This window comes from Ptychodera flava, chromosome 15, assembly GCF_041260155.1.
Source record: "Ptychodera flava strain L36383 chromosome 15, AS_Pfla_20210202, whole genome shotgun sequence".
Taxonomy (NCBI): domain Eukaryota; kingdom Metazoa; phylum Hemichordata; class Enteropneusta; family Ptychoderidae; genus Ptychodera; species Ptychodera flava.
The window spans coordinates 11,063,013-11,090,512 of NC_091942.1; the positions used below are offsets into that span (position 1 = coordinate 11,063,013).

A 27,500-nucleotide genomic window follows, 5' to 3' on the forward strand; every position below is an offset into this window, starting at 1 on the left:
TGTGGAGTTGCCCTTATTTTCCTTTACATCTTTCACATTTCTGTTTTATGAATCTGCCTTCCAATGGGGACTCGTCTGTAACCTTTTGCTCTCTCCTCAAAGGCTTCTCCATAGTTCATACATTTGGCCTCCATAATGTTTCTGAACTTGAACTGAACCAACACCCTAACTCCTTACTAAATTTCAAATGAAGGACCACTTATTATTATTATATCCTTTATTAATCCAATATAAAAAAATTGAAATGTGTTGTGGTGTACACAGTCTAAAAGAATATTCCACAATAGATAAAATACAAAGAGATCACACAGATTAAAAAGCACAGTTCCAAATAACAGACAAAGCACTTGTCGATCATCAACAGTACAATTTAAAATAATTCTAACAGTAGCCATTAATGAGTTTGTTTTGTTTTGGTTTTTTTCACGTGTTAGAAAATTGGTTTAGAATTCTCACTGCTGAGGGTACAAAAGTATTTCTAAACCTGTTTGTGCGGCACCTTTACTGAATAGTATCTGGTACCAGCTGCAGACCTCATTTTAGTGAAATTACTATTCAGTTGATGCGTTTTGTCAGACAATATAGTTGTAGATTTGTTTTTCACTGATTTCATATACAAGTCATCAAAACTATACAATTGTACGCCTAGAATATTCCTAGCAGCTTTGATGATACGATTTATCTGAACTTTATTAGAAGAGGAAATACTGCCGCCCCAGCAAGAAATACAATAACAGATGATTGACTCAACCGTTGATCTGTAAATCATATGCAAAATGTTCCCGGATACACCAAATCTATGCAACTTACGCGGAAAATACAATCTTTGCTGACATTTACGGTTTAACATATTCACACATGGTCATCCATGAACGGAAACGACTCAACCGGATCGTCAGTACCGCCAGTAAAATTATTGATTGTAATCTTCCATCGCTAGACAGTCTTTACGAGGACCGTGTTCTCAAAAAGTCTGTCTCCATTGTCAATGATCAGTACCACCCTGCACACAATTTGTTTCAACTTATGCGTTCTGGTGAACGTTACCGTTCACTCAAGTCAAGTTCTAATCGGTCCCTAAACAGTTTTTACCCTACAGCAATTCGCATGTTAAATGAATGTAAATCGAGTACTGTGAGAGCTCACACATCTCGTCTCTCATAGTTCCTACACTTGTACTTCTGAAGTCGGCGCTTTTATTCTAACATGTTTATTTTTAATTCTGTTTGTTTTATTTTGTGTATTGCTCTTTTATTCCCTGTTTTTTTATCTCACTGTCTGTCCTTTTATTTTCGCAAAACCAAGATGTATTTCATTGTATGTGCAATAGCGTATATATATGACAATAAAATTATTATTATTATTATTATTATTATTATTATTATTATTATCCCAAGAAACCATGTTTGTAAGAAGGATCCCAAGATATCTATAACTATTTACCCTTCCAACCTCCTCACCTTTGATTTTTAACGGAGGTGGACTGATTTTGTTTTTCCTGAAATCAATTATCATTTCTTTTGTTTTCTTTACATTCAAAAACAAGCTTAAGTTATTATCATCACACCATGTAACCAGTCTGTCCACTTCTTGCTTATAGATTGTGTCCTGATCTGCTGTAATGAGGCCAATTAAAGACTTGTCGTCAGTAAATTTGTAAAGCTTATCATTACTGTCCGCATGTATGGTGGAACAATCAGATGTAAATATGGTAAATAATGACGGTGATATAACCGAGCCTTGAGGCGAGCCGGTATTTGTCAATCGCACATGCGATCGTATTGAATTTACCTTGACAAACTGTGGTCTCCCAACCAAAAAATCTGCAACCCAATAAATTAACTGCCTGTTTACTGACATGTTTTTCAATTTTCTGATTAATAAGTTTGGTGAAATAGTATTAAATGCATTTGAGAAGTCCACAAATAAAATTCGAACAGATGCATTGGAAGTATCAAGGTGTTGTGTGAGGGTATGTAGAAGACAGAGAACTGCGTCTTCTGTACTCCTGTGTTGGCGGTAAGCAATTGCAGTGGGTCTTGGTACGGTAATGTTTGAGAAACCAAATATTTTAGGAGGATTAACGACTTAAGATGTTGTAATGTGCGCCTGCATTATACAATTATTTTTATACAACTATTTTTATACAATTATGTTTATTTATAAAACAAAAGACTCTTTCATAATATGCATGTCAAGCCCCTCCCCTTCCAAATTAAAAAAAATGAAATATAAAAGTGCAAAAACACAACTCATTCCCAATTTCTTTTCTTTTACTTCCTTTTATTTACAATATTTACATTTCCGGGGTTTTTTTGCGAAAATACGCACAACGTTGCCGACAATGCGAAGTGTGAAAGACGATGGTCGAGCGCACGTGTTGTCTGTTTACGTCTGAATGCAAATAAACTAGAACGGGAACGTGCGAGACTTGCATGACGTCATGGGTCATGCAGCTAAACTTCAAGATGGCGCTGACTTCAAGGCGATCGCCGGTTACAGTTGGAAAAACCCGTTAAAAGTAGGTAAACTTGAGGAATACCTAGACATCTTCCGATGGATAGATGCTAAATGGGCTTTGGACAAGTCTATGGAAATTATTTCTGTAAAGATCGAAAATTGGCGTTCAAATTCGCGCCGTTCGAAATTCCGTGCGCATCGGCATAGTGCATGTGTAATACTATCCTGTGCGATATTTCAGTTCTTCACATCGCAGCCCCCACTCCCAGCAGAACACGTCAAGGAGTGGCAGGGCTCGTTTTCGCTAGCAAGATTCAATATTGACGTTTTCATTGACCCCATATCTGAATTACTTTTCACGGTCTTCAGAAATATACCCGCACGCGCATTTTCGTACGGTACCGCGTTACTGGTGTCGGTGACCGAAAGACTTTGATATCGGTGCATGGTTTGCGAAATGTTGTGTGTATCAAGTTCAAACGTCGGAACGAGTAGTGACTGAGTCAATCATCAAAACAAACCGGAAGGTTTGCCCGGTAATGTCTTGGTAGTGTCTTGTTAGTTGAATGTCAGCATACATGTACATGTATATACTGTACATATATGTACACGATATAGTATTGTTAACGTGTTACCACATTCCACCAATGATATTTTATTTATACACTTTACCATCTTTTTGTCAAAACCGTCAGTTTTTCCAGTATTATTACTCTAGGAATGCTATTCTGATAATCCTCCACGAAATGATACTTTGAGAGTTAATTGTTTCGGTTGCTGCCTGCAAGTGAGTTGCCTTGTTCTTGTGCCTCCACTGTCGCAAATGAGTACCTTTAATAGCTCTCCATATAAAGCTAACTTATAAGTTGTCCTCGTGTCTTGCTACAATTTTGGTAGCGCTTGGAGATATCGTTAATTTAGAAAGTTACCTTTCAAGTATTATCTCAAGTAGGAAATAGTGTTTATGAAACGCCATTCTCTTGAACTTGAAGGGCAGTCCCCAAGAAACCAACAAGTGACGTGTCAGTACCAGTTGCAGGTTTGTTGATGGTCTTATATCACCCCCTCCAGTCATATCAGATCAAAATATTAAGCGTTTAAATCATGGCTACTGAGGATTATCATCGCAATATAAAATGCTATCACAGCTGTGTGGTTCTTGGATTATGAGTAATACCAATACAGACAAAAAAACTAGGATGTGTAAATGTTATCATGTCTGGGGAGTTAGTTTTGCCATTAATATAAATGTTATCATGTCTGGGGAGTTAGTTTTGCCATTAATACACATGTACCTGAACCCAGTGTAAATCAGTGTGACTCTACTTGTGTTCCGCCAGTTGGTATGAGTAAGCTGCTCACTATTGTTGTCCTCGTTAAAAATCAATAGGAAGCTATTGTCCAGCGAGAGATGGGTAAAACAAGTCATTGGGGCAGAAAATGTATCTAAAGCTTGGCTCATTGCTAATTTAACATGCACATAAAAGAAATACTGTGCCCACAAAATACAATGACCTTCGCCACGACACTTTATTGCCATAAGAAAAGTTGAAGGGGTGAAATTTTGATAACCGGTAACCTGTATCCTGCCAACTTCATATGTCCCATCAGTTCAAATTGGTGAAATTTGTTGAGCCATAACAGCTTCCATTTATTGCATTTTAACAAAATGAATATTTGAAGGCCCCTTAATACCCAGATACAGTAACAATGATTTTTACTTCACTTTTTTACTACACCCTATGTTATTGAGTGCCATTGTCAAGTTGTTCATATCACATTGGGCTAAAACCACAAGCCTTCCACACAGGAAGGACCATGGCCTAATTTAGTCTTTGAGTATTGCCACAAAAATAATATTGCGTTACAGAGATTGACAAATGATGTGCCTTACATTGCTCAATGCATGTAACACTGCTGTTCATCAAACAGGTAGTATACCTGAAAGTGATGTTTATGCAGCATAACAACAGGCATTGATTTGGTAAATGATGATGTTGAAACTCAAAACAACTTTGTGTGAAATGGTATTTCAATACAATCAAGGTACATGTACAAGAATGACAATCTAGGATTTGTCAATAGCTGGTCAGATGACGGAGCTTTATATAATGAACAGTACAGAATGATGCTTTTGTACTGAAAAGTAAAACACTTGGTAAACTTTCAGTATTAGTCTATGTTACTCATCTTTTGTGCCCGTGATGATAAATAAAAGTCTTTTTAAGATGAAGGTTCGAAATGTCAATATCTTTGTGCTTCTCTTGGAATAGATTTCTCCCAAAGAATGAAATGCTTGCTTTGAATGCCTCTGACACTTGCATGTTGGTGGATGCAAATGTCCAGGTTATATAGTTAATATCAGGCTGTTTCCAAGTCCATAACCTAAACATGCCAATTCTAACTTGTTTAAATGGGGTCATCTTAAAAAAAACACTTTTGTCAAGTTTTAACATTGATTCAAAAAGTCGAAAATGTAATTGAAAAGCAGTAAACACAACATACCTTCACATCTGATATATATACACAATGGATAAACCAAGCAACATAATGAAATTTCTAGAAACAGTAGTTGCTGGATATACAAGCCTATGAACTTATACCGGTAGAATGTCGGCAGCAAATTGCAAACCTTGGCATGTTCGACTCATGTACTGTACATTGAAGTGGCTGGTGTCGCCAAAATCACTTTCATCATACATGTGTAGCAATATGTCCACCATGATTTGGTTTTCAGAGGGTATTTTATTTATTGTTGACACACACAAAGACCAGAAACAAATCCTGTGACTGTATCCCACTTACCGTAAATGGCTGTACAACAATACACAGTTTGAAAAGAATGAATTTACTCCTATAGCTTGTTTCCCTGTGGATACAGGTCAGTTTCTACCATCATCATGTGATGTAAAACAACCATACCAGTGACAGGGTTAATGATATCATTTGATTATCAAATACTGTAGAGTTGACACTGCAAATTGGAGATCTAGTATATGGCAAATGTGTTGAATTTCTATTGTAGTTCAAAACCAAGTTCCAGTCTTTCCTTACACTTGTATTTCTAAGCAATTTGTGCATAATTTGCCAACCCTGACATTTATACAGAATTTGATTTGCCATGGATATGGGAGAAAGTATAATGATAGATATTGTTTGCTTTATGACAGATACCGGTATAATTAATACTAGTGCACAATTTTATGGAGCCAAGTATGTTGATAATAATACACAGAGCAAAAAAAGTGCAATTGCTGTATTGGACACTGTTGCTTTTTAAAGTGACAATGGCTGTAACTTTTGATTATACATGTACATCACAATGAATATCTTTTATTTTTACTAGAGAACAATCCCATTGTCTTTTCTTTTTTTAAAGTATATTGAAATGCCAATTAGTCTTGCAAACGTTAAACAATGTGAACAGCATCAGCATATTGTTGACAAGTTAAGTTTGATCTTCTAAATTCGGATGTTGACAGCACCATTGAATATAACAGGTGTACAAACTGTGTGTACGTGTTGAACACAGCCATTTTTTAACATAATTGCAAGAGTAGAACAAAAACTCTTTTACAAACAGAACACTAGCAAATACATCAAAAGTTACAGTTAATTGAGCTTTACAAGTCATCATGGCTCTTTTCACTTCTCCACAGGTGTTTGACTGCCCTAATTAACAAATAGTTCTTGTTTGCAAAAATTGTCATACATATCGATCATATGCCGTTACATGTATGATTAGGGGAGTCTTGAATTCCTCGACATTTTGCAATTGACAACAAGCTGTGTCTCAGAGGACTTGATATGATGTCTTCAAACATTGTCTTCATTGTCTATGCCATGCAGACGTCAAACGTTATTGATATGCATTTAATGTTTTAATTCACATTGTATAATGATATGCAGTATTTCATGCATAAAACTGAAATATTAAAAAAAAATATAAAACAAACTAAAACAGTCATATTGTTATGGTGAAAGGGTGTACCAGTAAATGTAACTCTGTTGTGAGTTTTATAAGTTAGATTTTAGAATCATTGAATCCACTGACCTTTCTGTGAAATTCACTGAGGAATAGAACTCAATTTACTCATGCACAAAGTGCTTTTCAAGTCTTGAATCTGGGTTCTGAGCTTATGGAGGCTGAATTGCCATGGTTTCAGATATTTACAGCTGCACACACACACTCTATCCTCTCCACAACAGATTCAATGAATATTGATCTATTGCAGTGGATAGTTTATGGTTACATGACCCATCTGTTGCATTTGGTAGTTCTTGGTTACATGATCCATCTGCTACAGTGGTTCATGGTTACATGACCTATCTGTTGCAGTGGGTGGTTCATGGTTACATGACATCTATTGCAGTGGGTGGTTCATGGTTACACATGACCCATCTGTTACAGTGGTTCATGGAAACGTGACCCATCTATTGCAGTTGGTTGTTCATGGTTACATGACCCATCTATTGCAGTACGTGTAGGTAGTTCATCATTACGAATTGCCATACATATGATACAGTAGCACTGGAATGTCTAAGAAACATGATCAATGTATTACTATAAATGCTTTCACAAGTGTACCTCATAAACTTGAAACTGACATGCTTGGGTGATTGGCGACATTTACCGTGGTATAATGTAATTTCTACAAGCAGATGTTCAATGTTGTAACTGATGATAATGACATTGATGGAGCATAAGAGTACGCTATCAAAACTGACACATTATTACTCCGACTTCACATGGAATATATTTGAGTGAGTAGATTATATTAATGGCCAAAACATAAATGCTCAAGGACGTTAAGCTTTTACCTCTAATCAAACTTTAGAAAATTGCTGTAACTCTATCATTACTTGCATGAAACCATTCTTTCAGAATTGTTTCTCGCTGTCTGCAGTCCTTTATATCCAAATCTAGAGTGTTCAAAAAAGCTCTTTTAATATTTCTGCTAAAATTTCATGCAGTACTTCTATACAAATGAAGTATGATTGACAGGCCAACGGTAAGCTCAATTCAATAAAGATGTACATGTATTTGCCGTCTCTGCAATTCGTAAAGATTGGATCAGGACAAGTAAAAACTCAGGGGAGGTTGAAATTCTATACTGGTGAATGTTTGTCTTTGCAGGTTATTGGTTAGTTTGCTGTCTGTTTTCCTTGGGGGCCAGTCTTTCACTCTTTGCACTCTCAATAGATTATTATAAGTTGTGCTGTGAATACACTTGGAAAAAATTCATCCATGACCTAATATTAAAAAAACAAACAATTCAAAAAAATAAATGGTAAATTGGTTATACATGTAAGTAAGGCCAAAAAGAAAAATTGATTGGCGCATCATTTCAAAGTGTGCGCGTCAACTCTTTTTTCTTCCTGTTTTTCATTTGCCCTATGGAAAAAAGGGAAAAATGTATCAAATTCCACCAAAAATTGAAAAAAAATTGAAAAAAAAATCGCATCGCCGCATCATTTTTGCCACATGTCAATGACCAGAAACCAACCTATTACTTTTTTTTGGCCTAAACATAGAAAGGGAAAAACAGTTAATTGAGCAGACAGTATGTCTTTTTTTTGCAAAAATTCAACCCTTTTAACTCATAACTTTGTTATGACCCTATTGTTTACCATATCAAAGGGAGCCAGTCTATCACAAAAATGGGGTTCAAAGAACTCTAAAGATGATTTCTTTCAAGTAAGAGGTGTAAGAAAGCAAGCATATTTACCAGGCGCCAAATGTAAAATAATTATTTTACACATTAGAAGAACATATTCATACGAAAAGGGTGTATTTGCATGCATTATCAATAAAAATAAACTACTATAGCATAAGTATAAATAAATCAATACAGACATAAGTAAATACATATATGAGTGAAAAAACATACATATATGTGAACCAATTCACACAAGACATGAAGACAGACACATACATACATACGTGCATACGTACGTGCATACATACATACATACGTACGTGCATACATACATACATACATACATACATACATACATACATACATACATACATACATACATACATAACATGCACTCACGCACGCACATACATACGTGCATACGTACGTGCATACGTGCCTACGTACGTGCATACATACATACATACATACATACATACATACATACATACATGCATGCATACATGCATGCATACATACATACATACATACATACATACATACATACATACATACATACATGCTGCATGCACTCACGCACGCACGCACGCACATACATACATACATACATACATACATACATACATACATACATACATACATACATATACACACATACAGGATCGAAAGTTTACATGAGGGGAACGAAGTACGCATGCGTATATCCAGTCGCACACACACACTCACACACACACACACACACACACACTGCTACTCGGAAAAGTTTACATGAGGGGGAACGAAATACGCATGCGTATATCTACTCGCACACACACACACTGCTCTGAAAAGTTTACATGAGGGGGAACGAAGTACGCATGCGTATATCCACTCGCACACACATACTTACACACACACACACACACACACACACAACAAACACAACACACACATTGCTACTCTCTCTGAGATACACACACTGACGCGACGATCTGCAGGCCCGGAAGTGCCACACGGGGAGCTCACTCCTAACTCGGACTCTACGTACCTCGCGGCGTCGAAGGCTAGTGACGATGACAAAGATGTGCGACACTTTTTCTCTTTCTTGCCTTTGTGTCGTGAGTCGGGTTCGTACAGGGCTTTACACAGTGGTAAAGTGGTAGCCGGCCTGAGTAATACTTCACTGCTTAGAGGCCCCGTAAGGGTTTCTGACTTAATGATACCTGCCATGCCGGCGAAGTTCTGCTGGGGTTAACGGCCCAACCCAGGCCAATAAAACACTGGGAGTCGTGTATTACAGCTCTCTGCCATTCGGCTTATATTCTTTAATGGTTAAATACAGCATTCAACAGTAACTACAGCAACAGCTTACTGGAACTAAAGCAACAGCTTTACTGCTAAACTCTCTGCTCTCTAAACTCTCTGCTTACGGTAGAGTTGACTTTTCAGATCCTCAGATTCAGATCCTCAGATCTTCAGATTCAGATCCTCAGATCTCAGACTTCAGATCCTATAACTTCAGATGCAGATTCGAATTTACAAGCCTTTTACAATACCCGTATTAACAGTATGATTGCAATATTTAAAATAATAATTTGAATATGACATGTACAAGGCAGTTATGAAAACAAAAAAGGTCTACATAAACGTTTTCGCTCAACAAGTTTCAACGAACACGGGTCTACAATTACAGATTAGCTAACTTGCTTCTTCCGACCCTGAATTCTGATTAAGCCCGAGGTCACTGGCCTCCAACATGGATCAGTTATATTCCCTCGCCATAAATATTACGAACGATGGTAAAATACGGACTGTCGATAGCCAGCATTTACATGATCGTCGCGGTCTTGATCGTTCGATCGCGCATGGGTGTGTTTATCTCTATGAGGGAACGTTCACGTGATGATATAACAAGTGGAATCATTGCGCACCCTGTCTTCGACAGATGACGTTCTGATTCTGAGATCGAAATTTTTAAGTTCAAGATTCAAGATAGAAATAAAATCATTTCTAAAGCCTTTTCAAATCTAAATTATATTTTATTTATCAGTATATTACATTAAACTTTGAAAATTGTGAAATTTTAATTATGAATCTGCGTCTGAAGTTATAGGATCTGAGGTCTGAGATCTGAGGATCTGAATCTGAGGATCTGAGGATCTGAATCTGAGGATCTGAAAAGTCAACTCTACCCTCTGCTTACTTTACTCAGGATCGTACGTAGCTCCACTCAGCAGGGAATGAATGTCTGGAATGCCAAGTATGCCCACTGGAACTAGACAGCAACGGAGTACGGAGAACTGGAATTTTCAAACTAATATTAAGAGCCACTGTGTATTTTCTAATAAACTCATTTTCACGCCTACGACATTTTAGTGCCTGATGTACAAGGCAGTGGTATTTTTTTACGAATTTTCATTAGTTCTACGCGTGAATTTTTTGATCGAAAAATTGATGCTTTGTAAAGTTTGGTCAACATCAAATGTATTCACTTTTCCCCGGACGTTTTTTGATGAAAGTCATACGGTCAACCCGGTCAATGTAGTATCATTCGACTCTTAATGGTACGAAATGTGTCAAACTGTCATCCGACCCCTATCGACCCCTAGCGTTTTCACGTAATGGGGGCTTTCTTTCTGCCTACTTTTAGTGATTTTCTAAAATGTGGACGCCTTATGTAAACATAGCCAGGCCGTCAGGCCTGCAGTTAAGGACCGGGGCAGCAGGTCACCTCGACCCCTGTCCGTTTCGACCCAAGTAATTCACACCCTCTTGTCGTTGTTTGTGGTCAAATCAATCCCGGTGCCTTAGTCACTTCGACCTCAGTCAGTTTTCATGTTACATGTACCTGACAACGTTTTACTGAGTACATTATGCAACTTGTTTCTGTGAGAAAAACTGCTGGCTTCGCTACAACAATCCACGGGGTAGCTGTGATATCGCAGCGGTACTTGTGGCGCGAACGCGCTCGGGTCATTGGTTTGGGGTCATCGCCACAGTCCCTGTGGCGATGACCCCAATGACTCGATCGCGTTCGCCACGAGTACCGCTGCGATATCACAGCTATCCACGGGGCTGTGAACACTCTGATACTTGTGGGAGGCCTGGGGTACCCCGGCCCCATTGTCATTTACTGACTGGGGAACGTGTCTCACTGAAGTACGGATGGATAAAGCATGTCATTTACTGATTTTTGGAAATAAAGCATTCGTCATTATCGCAATTGCTTGCCATATGCGGCAAGATTGGATGAGCGAGGCCGGTCCGCTCGCCTTGGTGTCTTGACGCCAAATGAGCCTATTTCCGGTTTAGGCGTTGGGCTTACAGCAATGCATTATAGGATATCTTCCAGGGCGGCGTGGATCAGTGTGTGTGTGTGCGAGTAGATATACGCATGCGTATTTCGTTCCCCCTCATGTAAACTTTTCCGTGTAGCAGTGTGTGTGTGTGCGAGTGGATATACGCATGCGTATTTCGTTCCCCCTCATGTAAACTTTTCCGTGTAGCAGTGTGTGTGTGTGCGAGTGGATATACGCATGCGTACTTCGTTCCCCTCATGTAAACTTTTCGATCCTGTATGTGTGTATATGTATGTATGTATATATGTATGTATGTATGTATATGTATGTATGTATGTATGTATGTATGTATGTATGTATGTATGTATGTATGTATGTATGTATGTATGTATGTATATGAGTGTGTGGGTTTGTGTGTATGTGCGTGCGTGCGTGCATGAGTGCATATGGGCTATGTATGTATGTATGTATGTATGTGCGTGCGTGCGTGCATGAGTGCATATGGGCTTGTGTATGTATGTATGTATGTATGTATGTATGTATGTATGTATGTATGTATGTATGTATGTATGAATGTATGTATGTATGTATGTATGTATGTATGTATGTATGTATGTATGCACGTACGTATGCACGTATGTATGTATATGTCTGTCTTCATAGGTCTTGTGTGAATTGGTTCACATATATGTATGTTTTTTCACTCATATATGTATTTACTTATGTCTGTATTGATTTATTTATACTTATGCTATAGTAGTTTTTTATTGATAAATGCATGCAAATACACCCTTTTCGTATGAATATGTTCTTCTAATGTGTAAAATAATTATTTTACATTTGGCGCCTGGTACATATTCCATGATTCATACTGGAATTATTCAGTCCTCATACATTGTAGAATCCCGTACATTGTGCAAGTGTATTTATCTTTGAAGTTCTTTCAACCATTTATCAGTGAATTAAACATTGAATACGCCATCGGCTTGGATTACTGCTGGTATCTTGGGATTTGTCCTCAAGTTGCCCTATGGGTTCCAAGGCTTTTAATCAGATTTGGACGCCATGATTGTATACAGTGAAGTTGAAACTAGTATTGTGTGTGTGAAAAGCGCACCTGTCGGCAGTCTGCAAACACTATAAACCAGGAGTGAGAGTAATGCATTCAGTTTTATCGGTGAGATGAGACCGACTGTCTCTGTTTGCATGCGCAGTTATCCAGACTAATTGCTTCAAAGTGGTTGACAGAGCTCTGCAGCTCTTATTGGATCAAATATCATGAATGCATTTTGTGACAAGAATAATCATTTTATTGACAAATTCTTCAGATTCAAGACTGACCAGAATAGTAACGTAAATAAATTAAACTTCATTCTTTTTCATTGTTTACAAATCGAAAAATTCTCTACAAAGGGAGATGCATATGGAGAGAATCCAAAAATCATCTCTCTCATTATGGAGCTCCCCTAGTCAAACTTTTCCTACATGTATTTGTGAACTACGTAAAACGATAGTATTTTTGTTGACATCTTATGCTGTCATTTGAGAAAAGTTTTCATGTGCAGTTCAATAGCCAGACTTGGTACATTATACACACATCTGAAAACGAGTATAACCAAACCCTGTCTGTAAACAACTTTGGCTGACCTTTGACTGTGTGAGGTCATTGCCATGGCAACAGATTCAGAAATAACAGACAGGACTGTCAGACGTGAAGCATGCTCTGTGAGCAGTAAATATGGAGAGAGTCCTACTTGTGGTTTAAAAACATTGCTGGTGGTAAAAAGTGTCAAATTAATGAAAATGATTGCTAAATACTTGGCAATACACTCAAACAGGAAACATGTACAGGGATATCACGGTTCAGAAAACATTATAGCTTTGAGATTCAGCATATTTGTCTTCTAGTAGCATTTCACTACTTATAACTTGTTGAAGGAAAGCATTGTCAATTGAAAGATCCCCGTCCAGTAGATTATTAAGGTTCTCAAATTCAGATTTCCACATCTAGAATTGCATCAGTGTGATAAATTACAGAGCCATTATTATCAATATATCTCCACGCCATGGGGATGTTTTCAAGGACCCAATTTATTTACATAATTCCCTGGCAAAACTCAGCGGGCTTAATCTTTATTCAGATTGTCAATTTCATCCATAGGCTTCCTTTGATAAGCTACAGTAGCTCTTTTTATCTGTCTACAATCAAAAGTGTGCTTAGCACTAATGAAAATACTTGTTGCTTCAGACTCTCTCACAGCCCCTTGCTGGCTACACACTGTGACTGGTGTAGCCTAGTTGAGTGAGCTGGTGCTTGCTTCACCAGTTCACTGAGCCAGGCCACACGAGTGCATAGCAAGCGAGGTGCTGTGAGAGAGTCTAGCTTTGCTTGTATTCTCTATGAATTGTAACTTTCACGGTGAAGGAAGAATTTTTCGTTTGATCTCATATTTTTCCAGAGCGCTGTAAGCTCAGGGTTCCTGAAGGTTTTGTGAACTTCTGAAAGCTGAAAACAAGTAGATGTATCAAAATGCAGGAATTGAGAATCCATTTCAGTGGAAAAAACCTCAAAATTAATCAGAAATATTGTCCACCTCCAATTAAGCACTTTCAACATAGCATTTCTTCTTTATGAGTTAAAATTATAGGGCTGCATTAAACATTACACTTTCTCTTTTTCTCGGATACTGGCTCTATACCAGGTTTCCTATCATTAAAATAGGAATGTACTTCATAAACAGTAAATGTTACAAACAAAGATTGATCTTGTAAGACACAGTCTCCCATGTATCAATACAAGTTATACATACCAATTAAATGGAAACAGGCTGGAAATGAAAATAGTCCTGACGTAGATCTGTGCAATCGTGAGGGAAAATAATATTGTCAACGACTTCTTTTCCCCTGCAAGGCATGGAAGTGAAATTATCATTGAGAGGGCAGATTGTATCATTTAGAATAGCCAGTTTAGAATCTTTCAGAAATTCTAACGGAAATTCACCATGTTTGTGTCTAAATGTATCAATATATGCTGTTTCAGTTATAGATCGATCTCATTGATAAAAATTGTCAGCTTCCCCTTTATGTGTATTGAAATCATTACAAATGATTATTTAAATACATTTGACAAATCAAAGGACTGAAGATAAAGAACCGAACAGAATCTTTACCCTCAGGTTTTCTGGAGAAAGATAACAAGAAAGCACAATAAATTCATGTCTCGTAAAAAGACATGTGGACAAATTTTACACCTATACAATATACCATTGAATGCACAGTCACAGATAGAAATGTCATAACATTTGAATGAATCGTTTTTGATCAAAAGACGTACCCCATCTGATGGAAAAATTTTCTTTTTGTCACCATATTTTCCGTGACAAACATGCCAACAGTTACATTATACAGTAATATCATTAGTATCATATCGTTAAAGATGTGTAGCATTAAGACTAACAATGTCAGAGTCCATATTTAGAATTACTTTCTCAATTTGATTCATATTTTTTGAAGTGTGGGGTGTTATTTTTCTTACCATTCTCTGTTCAAGTAGTCTCTTATTCTTTCCTCGACAACACTTTCACTGAGTCATTCTCTGCTTCTCAGTAAGATTTACACAAATGTAGCACGAACATGTATGTGCTCACTGATGCCCTGTCAATGTTTTTAGTTTTCTGTTCTTTTACGTGTACTCTACAAGTTGTATTGCTATACAAACATGTAACTCGGTCATACTTCTAAATCTCATAATAAAAGGATGTCGTTTTACACTAACAACTTTTTGTGAACCTAACTTTTAGGTTTTGTCCACTTTATATTAAATTTCTGATTTAAATACATTTTTAATAATCACTATGTAATATTTACAATGTGTTGTGATATATTATTATTTATGCATGCACGGTACATGTATCAAGATCAGTGGAGCACATTTACAAGTTCAGTAGAAGAGTCATGAATATGTCTAATTTGACAAGAATAAGCCACTTCAATAATATTACCGTATAAATAAAAGAGAATAGAGGATAAAATGAGAAACAAGAACCTTTTAGACCTGATATGGAAAGAATGCTTGCATGTAAAAAATTACTTTGTATAAAACAAAAGTTCTTGTCCCTTGCTTCTCTTTCACCGTTTGACAAATTGTGACATTTAACGGTTGTATCAAACAGTTAAATTCGCATTATGTACATGATATTTCATACATTTGGAATGTCATGGAATATGCGAAATGATCCATGGAAAATAGCAAAGGTGACTTTGTGCATCATCTGTCTGTAAAATTTTATAGTTTATGTTCTTTGAATATTTTTCAATGATCCCCATAAAGGGCGTTGACATTTACTGCCCATCTGTGTTCACCAGTTGCCATACCAACAGAGGTAGAGATACCAATAAACTATGGCTGCTTTCAAATTCAGCCATAGGGATGTGTAAGCCTCATTGTCTTGATGTTACCAGATGGCTCCATTCCTGCAGGGAAATTTATTTACTGTCCTGAACTGTATTGGTTTGTTCAGCTTGACCAAAGCTCGACTGAGATTTCTGAGAATTGAAAAAACGGGATTACAGACTGCTTTCAATAGTGTTTTTTTTTTCTGTATCTATATGTGCCAACAGTACCGCAGCAATGTTACACTGTACTGCAGTCTGCAAATACTGTGTGTATTTGGATCTCTGAAATAGCTTTTTGTCCCTAATGTCTTTTCTTTATCATAGCCTTTCAAGACAGTATTCAGTAAAGTATTAGATGCCCCCAACAGAGAAGCTTAAAATAATGTCAATGTGTCTGGCCTAGTATCGGCATGTGTTCTGTGTCGCGAGGTCATGAATCCCAACGTTGTTTTCCTTCTTGCCTCAATGGAATCCAGTCATCCACCTGGTGTAATGATCTGAAAAATTGATCCCCTAGGAATAATCAATTTTGCTTGCAAAATGTCCAAGCCCATAAAGGGAGGGAAACCATAAGAAATTACTTGATAAGTTGATGCCGTAGAGAGGAAATTAAAGCAAATTGACTGGTACATACCGGGTAGTCTCAATTTAGTGATATTTGGACAGCTTTTTATATAGTGTGTAGCCTTGATACACACTTTCATTGCAGTCCAGGAGATGAGAAGTGGCTAACAGTATGAATACTGACAAATGGGACTGTCCATTTACTGTCAAAGAGTTAGGTTTAATCAAGATGCACTATGCCCCTCAGAGAAAGTTCTGACCTCACCCGTATCAGAATAGAATGATCCCCCCTGAGTGTGAAGGTGACACAAGTGGTACAAGCGACTTCCTAATTGCAGTGGATCAATATGGAAAATAAATAATTTATTGCATTCCAAGGTGTTTAGGTTCTGTTCTCACATCTACAACGTAAATCCAAAACAGTTCTCAGGGCAATTTCCAAGTGCTTTTTCGGACATTTAGATGCAACTAGCATGCATTAAAACCTTACAGTATGTTCACCAATGGATTCTATGAAGATCCGGCAAAGTTCAGAGATGTAGAGTAAGTGTTCTCGTTTGGTTTTCACCCTTTTTTTCCCCTTCTCCTTTCTTTTGCTTCATAATTGACACCTGTTGATCAATATACATTCACACTGAAGAAAACTGTGTTACTAAATGAGCCAATGTCTTTTGGTTTTTTCATCATCAATATTAGCACCATTTATAGAGACCCTATTCTGAGTAATTTGTGTCTCCTTTTCCTGCCATATGCAATTAAATCTCTTTTACCATTGATTCTGATTTAGGGTCGTAGGTTGACCCACCACCAGTGTGACAGAAAGACATCTTAAATTTATATTTGTGTTGCAAAATGTAGAATCCAACAAGATTGTGTTATAAAAATCGCTCATTACATCAGCAACAGTGCAATCAGACAGTAATGATAAGCTTTGGAAAAAGGAAATTAAGCTAGTTAAGATTATCAGCATTGTATGAAAGATGATTGAATATTACTTGATGATAGTGTAACATTTGTGTTCAAAAATTGGCAGCCAGTGTGTCAACATGTTTTCAATTTATTGTGATTAAAAGTGATACGTCCTTCGTTTGGGTTTAATAAAAACCTGATCAATTTATGTGATCAATTTACCATTGCAAAGCAAATGATGAATTGGTTACAGCTGTTTCCAGTCAGAACTCCCATGTCAGTCATAGCATGTTGTAGAATGCCTTGGTATGGGGAAGCTAAGTTTTGAAAAAATTATAAAGCGTGCAGTTCCCAACATTACGACAGCAATTTATTTGATGCTGTTACCAAAATGTATGCACCTCACCCACGGGAGTCTTCAACATGCCAAAATTTGAGACTTATTTGCGTACTGGTATTTTCTAACTTATCATTCTGTTCTCAGTATTACATCTGGCAAAGGCCAGTTGTGTGGAAAAAAACTTGAATTCTGTTTCAGCATCAGTTAATGCAGTGTCGCATCATGGTACAACAACAGTAAGATTCTGTGCACATGTACCCTAGAAATCTAGACAAACTTGAAGACATGTCAATAGATATTGTTCAAATAAGTAAGCTTCTATGGCAAAAGAAACAAAAAAATAAGGTTACAAAATATAAAGGAATTGCAGTGAAAAATCCCATAAAAGAATTCATTCACAATTATTGATTAATATTTGCTGCTTACAAATTTGCCAGTACAAAATGTCATGACCTACCAAACAAAATAAAACCCCCACAAATATCATATACAATAATTTCTGTCTGTTCACCGTTTATGGATGACTATCTATCAGGCAAGATTAGCAGATCACATTTCAGTGTTTTATGTAAAATATCAAATTAGAGCCTGTAAAAGTGAATTACGGCCAATTTCACCTTGATTGAATCTGTGTTTTTGAAAGAGCAGTCGGTGACACCACCTGATCCACTGTATTAAATCTGACTAAACCACTTGATTTATGAGACAATATCATTAGCCACATTCTGTGGTTTCTTTTTAACGGTTTGAAACCCTGCAGTATACTTTTAAGAGTAGTTATCCATCATTCCTGAGCAGTATATATTTTTTTTACAACAAGAGAGATTTTCTGTGTTTGGAAAACATGACCTTCTGTACATGAAAACTACAGAATGAATTTGGCATTTGTTTACAGACGTATGTAAATGAATATGTGCTGGTAAATAACTGAGGACGATGGCTAGAAGTCCAACATGCCTGATTTGACTCATGACGTTTTTGATAACTTGCTTTGACTGTCTCACTTTGCCAGACATGTCATCGAACAACGATCACATAAAATTTGTGGTATCAATTATTTCACATAATGATAATAACAGATGTAATAGACACACACGTATTGGAAAAGAACATGTACATGTCGGTATGAAAAAGTTTGTAGCGACATTGTTTGCCAGGGCTTGTTGCCATGGTAACCACAAATGCAAAGGTGTACTGATATCAATTGCTTGATTGCCTGGTGACACAAGCATCTTTTAATTTGAGAACAGGGTCAAAAGTATTCACAACTAATAGATTGGAATCACTTTATGTTTTGAGGTTGTTCACAAGCAATATTCGTAAAAGCTCCAGGTAATAAATTAAACCTACCTTTTCACAATGTTTGACAGGTTCCTATGAAGTCAGTTTTTGCAGAAATAAAGGAGGACAGAAAAAAACAAGAATATTTGATGAATTCAGTCAGCTGCAATGCTCACAGAGGCTGTAAAGTTGCTGGTATAAATGCAGTGTAATCTGTAGTGTACACATAGACATGCTGGGATGTGTACACTGTCCATTAACTTGAAATGAGAACTGAAGTGGGAATAGCAATAACAATAATGGAGCTGCCAGCATCAAAGTACTATACATGGCAAAGGGCCTCCACTGTGCACTGAAAGGGGCAGCTTGATGGAAGTTCAAATATCAGTGCCAGTCCAGAAATTGGCTGCCTGGTGTTTTAGTCAGTGACATTGCAAACATGCAAAAGAATGCCAAGAAGGCGTCAACTTAACCACCAGCAAAAATACTCTCATGCTTAAGTAGTAGATGCATAGGTCTTGTGTGTTAATGGGAAAAAGTATTATACATATGTCCATTTTATTAAGTAAAGTATAGCAGTCTGAAAATATACAATAGTTCAGTCAATGCAGCGCATATATATATATATATATATATATATATATATATATATATATATATATATATATATATAAACCAAAACTTGTTTGTATCTTCTCAGAGGGGTAAAGTACTCAATGCAGGGATGCAGAGCAATATTACAATAAATATGAGAACACATCAAGTATGTTTGGTACCTATTACTAGAGTTTCACGCATACATGTACACACAATCATTAGATAGGTAGATTTTATAAAATATACGTATCTGACGATCGCGTGTGTGTGTGAAACTCAAGTAATAGGTTCAAACATACTTGATGTGTTCTCATATTTAGTGTGTGTGTGTGTGTGTGTGTATATATATATATATATATATATATATATATATATATATATATATATATATATATATATAAACACACACACACACACAAACACACATGTATTTTAATTTTTTAACTTAATATTCATTAATTTAATTCATTAATTCATTCATTCATTCATTCATTCATTCATTAATTCATTCATTCATTAATTTTATATTCATTTATTAAGTGACGAAATCCACACTAAAAGTGTGATTAGAGATGCTGGGTAAAATACAATCAATATTATAAAAGGTAACAGAATTTAAAGACAAGACAAAACATCATATATATATATATATATATATATATATATATATATATATATATATATATATATATATATATATATATATATATATATATATATATATATATATATATATTCTCAGAAAAGGTCAAGCAGCACCAACTCTAGGACACAGTGTTCTTCACTACTAACTAAAATTTATTGTCCAACATTTTGTGGCCGTAATCCCACTTCATCAGGGTAAAACACTGCAATAAACAGACTATAAAAGCATGTAAAAAGGAAAATACCGGTAAAGGAAAACTGAAAATTTAAAACACAAATCACAAAAAACATTAACCAAGAATGTCTATTACACTCTCTATTATCTGACTGTTATAGTCCTGTTGGATTGTATCTACAGTGTGCATTATTCATCATTTCCAAGGAATTCTCCAGAATGTCGTCCCAGACCTTGGAACTTTAATTACCAGACTGAATATCAACAAGTAATTTCCTTGACTCAGAATTGATCAATGACAGTTATTAATGTCAAGAGTGGGTACTGTAGTTCAGACAGGCCTACATGTACTTGTGTGTTACAGTGCACTCAAACCACAGTCCTCCAATATAGCATAACATGTAGTGAAATGTATCGTCTAAATTTGCAGTCCTCCAATAGAGCATAACATGTAGTGAAATGTATCGTCTAAATTTCATCAAAAATTAAGTTTCAGTGATACTTTTCTTTAAAGTTAAGTGTAAATATACATGAACAAGAACTTTGACTACTAGTATATTTGGAGTAGTATCCTAGACCATCGTAGAGAAGCCTTTCAGATGAACTAACAGTATTGGTAGACTCTCAGGTGGGAAGGGAGGAGAGCGTGCAGATTTGAGAGTTTGAGTCCCTCACAATCATTTGCATATAGCAGTATGAATAAGTTGCAACATATGATAACAATAATTCAGTTTTCAAAATATCTAGATTGGTAATTCTTATATGTTAAAATTTGCAATGCAAATAAGTCATTTCAGTGTTTGTTCCAGCCAACCACTCATCTACTAGAAACAGCTTTACTGTTGATGAAATCAAAGCTGTCCCTGCAGTATATAGTGAGCAGCCAGGGACCAGCTCATTCAGTTCCAGCTCTTAAAGCGCTGTACCAGCTTGAAGGATTTATAGTTAACTTGTACAGCTGCAGGAAACACAATGTTGTGATCAACTTTGATATTACAGTGTCGCCTTTGCATTTTTATTTATCTTTAATTCATTTGCAAGGATGTTGCCCACCTTTGTACTTTCTCTGTTTGCACGTTGTTCTGTTGATGAAAAATCCTTCATTAAAAGTACTCCTGACCAGGTTAGAATGAAAGAAGAATACACACAGACAAGTGTACATATTTTCCATTTCTTGGGCATATTAAAACTCTGTATGCTACAGGAAGTACAGCCTCCACTGCAGCTTTCATGTTCGACACTTTTGTCAACAGTAAGGAGCGCAATTTTGCTTTTGCAGAATCCAAACCAGCAAGAATTCTGCTTCTGCCTGAACCTCTTTTTGCCTAAATAATTTTTCACAAAGAGCAAAATTGACAGGTATGCTCCTGACAACATACGCCATTCACAGCAGTATACATGCTTGTAATAGCAACTGAAATGAGCAATTTGTTTCAAAGATTTTACACGTCAGTTAACAAATATATTTTCACATCCGTGCATGTTCCTCCAACTGTTTCTACATGAGTACACACATTTTAGTGAATAGTATTTGCCCTACTCGAGTGTTCTTTTTGGTAAACCGGTATTCTGGCTTCAAAAATTATAGGTTTTGATATTTCATGGAATAATTATTTTTATTGTGTGTTGACTACTTGTTGGTTGTTCAGATCTTGAAATGATGTGTGGTGGTCAATAAATGAAACCCCCCCCCCCCCCCCAAAAAAAATCAACAGTGCTTGTTCCCACTAAGATGTTCAGGTATTTCTGTTCCTACTTGGGTACAAGCAAATTTGTTTCTGTGTTAAGTTCATGGATAAATAAGAAAGTTACATGTATTTCTACTGAAGTAATATTACAATGCTGGATGTAGTGCATATGCTCAAAGGTATGAGTGAATTAACTGTATATATGTACTTCAGTTTTTGCTGCCTATTCATGTGTTAAAATATTCTGATTTATATTCAGTCTCAATTTTATGGCTGAACGGAAGTTTCGTAAACTAGCGCATGGGTTGTTTCCATGGCAACTCTGACTAATGAACATATTGTGAAGTCAAGTTGTCAGGCCAGAACATTTTTTATTTTCATGTATTTCTATGACTTCATTTGTATTGGTATGTAAATTTTGCAAACGTCACCGATGAAAAATGTACCGTCACGTTTTTCTTGGAGAACAATGGCTACTGTAAACTCCCTTTTTCTGTTACGCACACCTCAGTAAAAAGCATAAACTGACCTTCTATATGTGATATTAAATTTACCAAGGTCAGCAGATATTTCAACTATTTACAACTAAAAAGCTAATAGTTGTATAGCAATTTGTAACAATTTTAGGCATGCAAATTGTAGTCTTGTAGACGAATATTCAACGAGAGAAAAGAATATTGATCAACTGTATTTGCTTTGTATACATACACAACACCACTGTCATTGTGCTGCTATTGTCTGGGGAGAGACCAAAGTGAAGGCGTGTTGTTTTGTTTGGAGGGAAGAAGTTGGAGCATGACCATTTATGTCCGGGGGGGGAGGCCACCCCTCTACCCCCACATGTCGGCATGCTGTGTATGGTAGTAGGGATCCAGACATTACAACTTGGCAAATCTGTAATGTACAGGCTAGTGTATTCCTTTGATGACTGGTTTGGTTTGATGTTCCTTTATTCCCCCAGTGTGACAACCAGAATTTTTTTAACCCTTTGAGCGCCAAAGTCTATTTTGTCCCTTTTATAAAATAAACCCCAGTCAATTTTTCTCAGATTTTTGCCAAAATTTTGAGCAAAAAGTGTTATCAAAAAATTTAAGACAAATTCATAAAAATTAGTAAAATTTTGCATTAAAATTGTGGCGGGAGAAAATTACAGCGCTCAAAGGGTTACAGCAAATTTCAAATCTCCTACAAATTTCTATAGTCACTTCATTATTGAAAATACAGGAAAACAAACTACCGGGTAAGAAGTTTGGAAAGATCACAAACACAGTCGGTGGTTTTGCTAGGGTTCTATATAAAGGAACTGTACATGAACAGAAGGCAAATTGTTCAGAAACCTGGCAATACCAGTATTTCTGTTGTCTCCTAATGTGATGGCATTGATAACCCAAAGAACACTCAAATAATGTAACCAAGGAACTACTGTGAAAACCTAAGCTCTCCTAACAATGCATTAATTTGTATTTGTGAAGATGGACCGGGAAGAATTTTTATATTTCTGTGTTTGCACATGGACCAAATAGGGTCTATGGTTTGTGGTACTGATACTATGGTCCAAGCCTTTAGAAGAGGAAAAAAACAGTGTCTACTGTCACAGTGTAGGTGTTTCTCTTGAAATGTATACCTGCACTTACAGGAAATTAAATTCTCAGTCAAGATTTTAATATTTAATGAAGTGATAGATGTGAAGGTTGCTGTTGTGCTTTGTGGCGGTAGCACATTTCATGAATAAAATATATTATCAAAGAATAGAGCAATATATATTATTGCCTGTGTATTTGTAACTATTGGTGCTTCACGTCCTCAGTGTAGTGTCTTTGTTATATGCGTCAAAACATTTGACCTTTGCCCTCATATTGCTGTTCATTTCATGCCCTAAGCTACTGTGTGCTTCCAGTATCAATGTAATTCAACTGTTTATTATAAGGACAAAAGTTGTTTTCTTTGGACATCACCGTATTTGTTTGTCAATTTCACATTTGAAGAGTTCTGGGGTGACTAAGTCAGTGTTGCCATTTACGTTGAAAGTTGCTTAGAAATAGTTTTTAACAAAACATATATACTCAGTCCTTTTTAAGGTAGAAATTGTGCCTTGAAACTGCAAGTTTTAAACTTTGCTCAAACTTTACAAAGAAATTTCAATCATTCTCTGTCATAATTAAATGAATACAGTTCAACGCTCACTGTGCAAAATTTGGTACAAGAGAATGAAGTACCTTAAAAATTTAAAGGCCCATGAGCTGCAACTCTGAGAAATTTATCCAACCTCAAGGTACCTCAAATTTCTTCAGATATCCATTGCAATCTACAAATTGAACAATATAGTAATTCACTATGCCTCAGCAACATTTGCTAATGGCAGAATAGGCAAGAAATTGAACAGATTTTTGTTCATTTTGAAATTCCCACCAATTTCAAAATTTTGCCATATTATGTGAAAAATGGAAAATTTTTAGTCAAAATGGAGTGACTACCTCTTCCGTCCTTTCAGTCGGTTGCATTATGTTGTATTTGTACAGATTCAAATGCGTACATGCACCATTTATGCTTATTATCATGTAGTTGTATGGAGGCGGCCATATATGGGTGTGGCACCCATTTATTATTTGTCTTACCGAAACGTCCCCATGCAGTCCCACTCAGTGGATTTGAGTAAGCCTCTCTGAGTAAGAACATTTATACGAACTAATTTTAATTTAAATATAAAATCATGAAAATAATGCCAAAAGTTGCAGCTCATGTGCCTTTAACTTTATTTGAAATTCAAAATGGCAATCATTATCGGTGTGAATGCTAAATTAGGAAATGTCAGTTTTAATTTTCTCAAAAACAAGATGGTTAAAACTTAATATGTGCCACGAGCTTCAAAATGTGTCAATATACAGGAATCTAAATATCCTTTCTTGAGGTGTATTTTTACCCTAACTTAAAGTTAGATATTGACTGTTACTGTATCTTTCATTTGATAGCTGAACATTATAACAACTATAACCGAGACAAATGAGTATGCTATACACGGTACATGTTAAGTCACTGTACAGTTTCAGTTGACTTGATTCACTACCAGTACACACAGGTACTTGCACCTGCAGCATTGCTTGTATAGTCGATCAAACTGAGGCCCAAGATCAAAGTGTGAGGCCGAAGGCCGAACTTCTACCGAGGTTTGGCCATCAGTCTCACACTTCGATCCCGGGCCTATGATCGAATAACCAAGCAACGCTGCAAGCACCTGTGCTGGTACATAGTACAACATACATGTACATCCAAGGACACTTGCGTCACCTAGTAATTACATGTAAAATTCAATTTTCAATAATACCCCCACATTTTGAGGAGCTATTAACTGAATTACTTGTCTGATTGTATAGGCACCCAATCAGTGGCTGATTAGCAGAGGTAATTTCCAGAAAGTGAAGTTAAATGGTGGCGGAGTGTTCTGCCAAATTGAAAGTAATTTACTATCCAAATATTAAGATGCGTTATATTTTTATAATAAAGCATATTTGTTTGTCTTAGAATATTTTGTTGTACATGTATGTTGTTTTCATCTACCATTATCTTCAAATTGTGTTGTGGAGATACTAGTAAAAGCACGGGATTAAATATTCAAAAACATAAACAACTTGGAAAGTTGTCTATGTATTTCTTCCAATTTATGTTGTATTATAGTCACACAATGAAAATTAGCCATGAGTAGAACGATTATGATGATATAACGTTAAGAATTTGTTTTCTTTTTTCATTCTGTTGTCAGTGTATTGATTTTTGTCCACTTGTTAGTGGAGGTTGTGTAAATATCAATTTGAAGGTACGACTATGCTGTGCTTGTTGTTTCACAATCTACGTTAAATGGATATTCTTTCATTAATAAGAGTGCTGACATGATAATACACTATATAAATCCATGGTGATTATTGTGTTCATAATCCAATCATAGATGCCTTTAATTGCCATTAATTAATAATAGTAATGTTGTCTCCCTGAAATGAAAGTTTGTCATTGTGAACATGCATGCAGTAATGTAAAGCTCACGGTACATACCGGTATATCAAAGAAGTTCTGCAATTCTGCTGAAATAGTGTCCAAAATGGTGTCTCTTTTTTTCAGGCGTAATTTGTGCACTACTTGTAATTATACTAGTACTATGCAGTTTATTCAGTTTTCACTTTAGTTCTAATATATGGTGTCATTATTTTGTCTTGCATGTATAACCATGCTTCAAGTTATAAAAATTCATGAAAAAGTAAACACATTAAATGGCCTTTGTGTACTCACAGTGTTGTAAAAAAAAAATATAATAAATTGATTTCTGTCTCATAAAATGTCTCAAATAATCAAAATTTATGATGAAGTAAACAAAATGCAACACCATTTGTACCTAGAGTGCTTTAAAGTTATAACAAATTATTTTCTGTTGCACAAATTTTTCTTAACTCTTTCTTCATCTTGGAGTGATATTTCCCATATTGCTTGGAGATTTGTCAAATTGTCATCATACACCACGCTCAATATTCTGCTTTCCAAAGTATATTGGAAAGTTCTTGGTCACCAGGTTCAAAGGTGAAAGGTAAGCAGCTGAGTCCATAAAGAGAAGGCATATTGACATTATGTCAATAAGATTATGGATTTTAGTGTTAATTACATCACTCATTTGCCTGTGAAGTTCTGATCACAAAGTCCAACAGTAACTGAAGAATAAAAAAGACATTAGGGTACATGCCAGTAGAATTAATCACAGTCATAATTCAGGATAAACCACTTATTAATTTGTTTATTTATTTATTTATTTATTATTTATTTATTATTTATTTATTTACTTATCCATCTGTCTATTTATCTTTTTATGTATTTATTCTTTTACTTGACTGTGTTTTAACGATGGTATTACATCATAAACTTTAAAAAAGTTTATCTCCCCAAGGGCCTTCTGATTAACAAATCCAAAATCAACCATTACTATCTTGTTACCACCCACCAAGCACTTGTACCTATCAACTTCAAAATTGTAGAAAGTTTTTTAGAGCCAGTCCTTGATGACAGCATGAGGCCTGTCTCATTGATTTGTACATGAAGTGCGCAAGCATGTACATACTAGGTACACGGTATGGAAGGAATATTGTACATTTTGCATTGATATGTACATGTTTATACCGTGCCTGCAGAATTGAAGTTTTTATATTCAGATGTCTCATGGCAGTATGATTGATAATGTGAAGTACATCAATTTGTCATTGTGGATCAGCATTGCAACAGAAATAATTCATTCAACATGTTTTATGATTTATGTGCACATACATGTATACAGTAAATTATGTACACCCTGGCATGTATGCTGTGTGTACATTTGAATATAATGTATTTGACATTTGTATAAATCCATGTATTTTGGACAGCCACCACAAGCTTTTTAGGCTGATAACATTTAATGCCGGAAACTTCCAGCAACAAATCTTTGTTTCTGCAAATTAATCAAATTGATTCGCATGTCTGACAGAGAGTAATGTG

General features: G+C 36.0%; 1 protein-coding gene across 5 annotated transcripts in view; it reads left to right on the top strand.

Annotated features, from left to right (window-relative positions):
• LOC139151146 (coiled-coil domain-containing protein 154-like) overlaps positions 1 to 27,500 on the top strand; it is a 65,408-nt gene that overhangs the window by 1,007 nt on the left and 36,901 nt on the right. For 2 of the 5 annotated variants that reach the window (XM_070723706.1, XM_070723708.1), the window contains exon 1: positions 16,742 to 16,900. The exons of 2 other annotated variants lie outside the window; for them this stretch is intronic. In XM_070723706.1, the coding sequence (XP_070579807.1) occupies positions 16,851 to 16,900 (50 nt within the window). In that variant the 5' untranslated portion in view covers positions 16,742 to 16,850. Of the gene's footprint in view, positions 1 to 16,740; positions 16,901 to 27,500 lie in introns of those variants that run through there. One more of the 5 variants, XM_070723710.1, reaches the window with a different exon arrangement.